At 47.1% G+C, this 3,581-nt stretch overlaps 1 protein-coding gene across 2 annotated transcripts; it reads left to right on the top strand.

Annotated features, from left to right (window-relative positions):
- Positions 1-881: 881 nt before the first annotated feature.
- On the top strand, positions 882-2,888 carry LOC4336401 (protein G1-like4). 2 transcript variants are annotated; one of them, NM_001419667.1, is made up of 3 exons: positions 882-1,143; positions 1,289-1,364; positions 1,721-2,784. In NM_001419667.1, the coding sequence occupies exon 3, from the start codon at positions 1,742-1,744 to the stop codon at positions 2,348-2,350; it is 609 nt and encodes a 202-aa protein (NP_001406596.1). In that variant the 5' UTR covers positions 882-1,143; positions 1,289-1,364; positions 1,721-1,741; the 3' UTR covers positions 2,351-2,784. The 2 variants fall into 2 exon arrangements, with proteins under 2 accessions (NP_001406596.1, XP_066165265.1); XM_066309168.1 differs by having other exon boundaries at positions 920-1,143; positions 1,289-1,388; positions 1,721-2,888.
- Positions 2,889-3,581: the final 693 nt, after the last annotated feature.

Raw genomic sequence — 3,581 nt, 5'->3', positions numbered from 1 at the left:
TCTGTTCAAACTTTGATAACCAATATTGCTCATAACAACGAGCATTCCCGTGTTTCAAATTAATTAAATCTCCCTAATTCTCTACACATACATATTTTCTCTGCATCTCACTATTTCCTTGTTTTGTTATGCATGTTGTGCTTGGAGGATATTTTGTCATATTTTATGTAGAGCAGTTTTGGATAATCGATAAAATCTAATCTTTGCTTTCTCCGAAGCTACAACCACTTATTACAACGTTGTTTGCCGAAAGCCAAGTATAAAATCAACTAACAAAAGATGGAGAGAAGATAAATTTAAGACAAAAACAATAAAGACAAGATAAAACTTATTCAGACACTAATTAAATTCTATTCGTAAATCTCAATAAAAAGTTGGTGAATATTTGCATAACGTTGTTTCCAAGTTTTGGCATAAAAGATGAACGAATCCCTTGTCCCTCAACAGCGTTCAAAACCGAAGCCAATATTTTATGTAGAGCATAGTACATACACGTACATGTGTTTGCAATATTTTTGAGAATGAATGATGGCATTGTTGTAGTGATAGATCAGTCATTGGATGTTCACATGTGTGTCCTGATCGATTCATCGATCAAAGTGGCTACAATCGATTGAGACAGCTTTGGACCTGTGAAGCCGAGTTAACCCAGCTTACCCCACCCGATCAACGCTTGTATTGAAGCAACGATGCCCTAAATTACGCCGTACACTGACCCATCACTTAGGAAAAAATTACTTTTGTCATGTCACACCTCTCACCCACTGTCCTCCCCTCCCCTCCCCTGCCCCACCCACACACACACACACACACACACTTCCATCACCTAAAGCCCTAGCAGTACTGGATCAGTGCATCTCTCCCCTCTCCCTCACTGCTCATACCACTGTGCACTCCATGTCTCAGTCACTTCGCTTCTCCCCTTTTTAGGCCAAACAACACCTCCTCCGCCACCCTGCTCTCCCCCTAAAAATAGAAGCATCAGCATGCGATTCCCCACACCATCGAACAGACGATGAAGCTGCAGCTGCTCTCCCAGCAACTTCCCAGACACCAGATGGGCCTATGAGATCGGAGAGCCTACTGCTGCTGCGCTGCAGCTGTTGCTACCAGTCTACTACCACCGCCACCACTGCTGATCGAGTAAGGAACATACAGATCGATGAGATCTAGCTGCTAACACTTCCATGCAGATTATTATTATCCTTCCGAACAATTCCGCCTTAAATACATTTTTCTTTCTGTGTGATCACTGCAGCTTCTTTGATGCTCCGTTTTGTATGTGCAGGTTTTTCATCTTCAAGTAGCCAACTAATTTCTGATTATTTCACTTAAGAGTTCTGCAACCACCGACCAAAGATCAGGTGCCCACCGACGAGAGAAGGCCGGTAATTTCAAGTTTTCAGTTATAAAAAATACCAACTCATGTACTATGAGAAGTATGAATGCATCTTGGCATCGACTTCACACTTATATGTTCAAGGAGAGAAGCACCAACTCCGAAACAGATCTCTGCAATATATCCTAACTGTAAACTCATACTTGTAATCATTGACCTCATCATGCATTCCCAATATAGTAGTAAGCAAACAGTAGCTTGTTTCATTTGTTTAAGCGAGGAGAACTGTAAGTGAGAGCCCTACTTGCGAAGTAAATTAAAACCAGAATTGTTTCAGCTCACAGTCACGCTCTTCCCCCTTGTTTTTTTTTTACAACTTAGGAAGGAAGAACGAGCTGATCCATGGACCTGTCGCCGAACCCCGACAGCCCTCCGTCGGGAGGGGGCAACGGCGGCGGCGGTGGGTCGAGCAGCAGCAACTCGTCGCCGTCCATGGGCGCGGGGGCGCCGCAGTCGCCGAGCCGGTACGAGGCGCAGAAGCGGCGCGACTGGAACACGTTCGGGCAGTACCTGCGGAACCACCGGCCGCCGCTGAGCCTCGCGCAGTGCAGCGGCGCGCACGTCCTGGAGTTCCTCCGCTACCTGGACCAGTTCGGCAAGACCAAGGTGCACACCGCGGCGTGCCCCTTCTTCGGCCACCCGAGCCCGCCGGCGCCGTGCCCCTGCCCGCTCCGCCAGGCCTGGGGCAGCCTCGACGCCCTCGTCGGCCGCCTCCGCGCCGCCTTCGAGGAGAACGGCGGCCGCCCGGAGTCCAACCCCTTCGCCGCGCGCGCCGTCCGCCTCTACCTCCGCGAGGTCCGCGAGCACCAGGCGCGCGCCCGCGGCGTCAGCTACGAGAAGAAGAAGCGCAAGAAGCCGCAGCAGCAGCAGCTGCAGGGCGGCGACAGCAGTGGCCTTCACGGCCACCAGCATCACCCGCCGCCTCCACCGCCTGCCGGCGCCGCCTGCTGAGAGCGGGCGACCGAGCCGGCCGGCCGATCTACCTACGCTACGCTCTCCTATTTGGTCGGTATGCCAGATCGAGCACATATATTTTATGTGCACTATAAGTTCGCGTATGCATGCATGTGCATGGTAATGGGTTTTAATTATTTGTGCTGCTAATTGTTCACGAACTCTGTCGTCGGAAGTACCAGTAGAAGGTGCTTCGTTCGTACTGCATTATATCGATCGCCTGTGTTTCTATGAGCTTTCCAGCTTCAATTCGGTTTGTTGACGGTTAATTTGCTTGTGGGAGTAGTAGTGAGTGAATGATTGTTGTACTTTGAACTGAGGAGTATGTCCTTTGAGGTCTAGCTAGATCTAGAGGGACAGAGAGATTCACATATGCAGAGATCTCTCTTGCCTGTCCATCCAATCTGGCCGGCACATCTCACATCTGCATATCATGCATGCATGTGCCAATTCTAGCATCTTCTTGTTTCTTGTTTTGCTTCCTGTTTCCTTTCCTTTTTATCGTAGTACTGAAATGAAGGGTTTGGGTGAGCAAGAGTAGCAGTGAGATCGATGTGAATGGTGCATGACCAGTTCCATCCACCAGGGTGGTGGTACAGGCCAACAGTGCCACGCACCAACTGGTGTGTAGAAGTGTTGATGCCGGATGTGCATTTCTTACTACTAGCTTGTGTGTGTGCATGCTGCATGGATATGTCTGGGATCTGGATGTGCCAACTGGACCTATCCTTCTCCCCTTCGTGCAATGCGCTGTGTCCTGGTTTTATGATCTATCTTTTCGCTTGGATTTCTTAATAGTTGTGTCCCATCATGGATTATTTGGATGCTAGTACGTAGTACCTGGTAGCTGCATACTGCAGGTACCTGAGCAAACATGATATATATAAATGTACATATATAGTATGATGCGGAAAGTTTTATATACTCCTAATTAAGTACCCCACGTGTCTGCAAATTAAGTTTTTCTTCAGGATCAATTTCCTTTAATTTGTGAAATCATTGCGAGTATACATGCAATATATATGGGGACAAATGCCCACTATGGATATTTCATATTGATTCTAGAAATGTTTAAGAGATGTCGATGCATGAATAATCCAAATTCTACGTATCCGATAACAGATACTTCATTCGTTTCATAATGTAAGTCTTTCTAACATTGTCCATATTCATATAGATGTTAATGTCATTAACATCTATATGAATATGGACAATGTTAGAAAGACTT

Source organism: Oryza sativa, chromosome 4 (assembly GCF_034140825.1).
Source record: "Oryza sativa Japonica Group chromosome 4, ASM3414082v1".
NCBI classification, from domain to species: domain Eukaryota; kingdom Viridiplantae; phylum Streptophyta; class Magnoliopsida; order Poales; family Poaceae; genus Oryza; species Oryza sativa.
This window is presented reverse-complemented; position numbering and strand designations above follow the sequence as displayed.

Excerpts from the sequence above, each read along its gene's own strand:
- LOC4336401 (XM_066309168.1), top strand. The coding sequence starts at position 1,742 with ATGGACCTGTCGCCGAACCCCGACAGCCCTCCGTCGGGAGGGGGCAAC.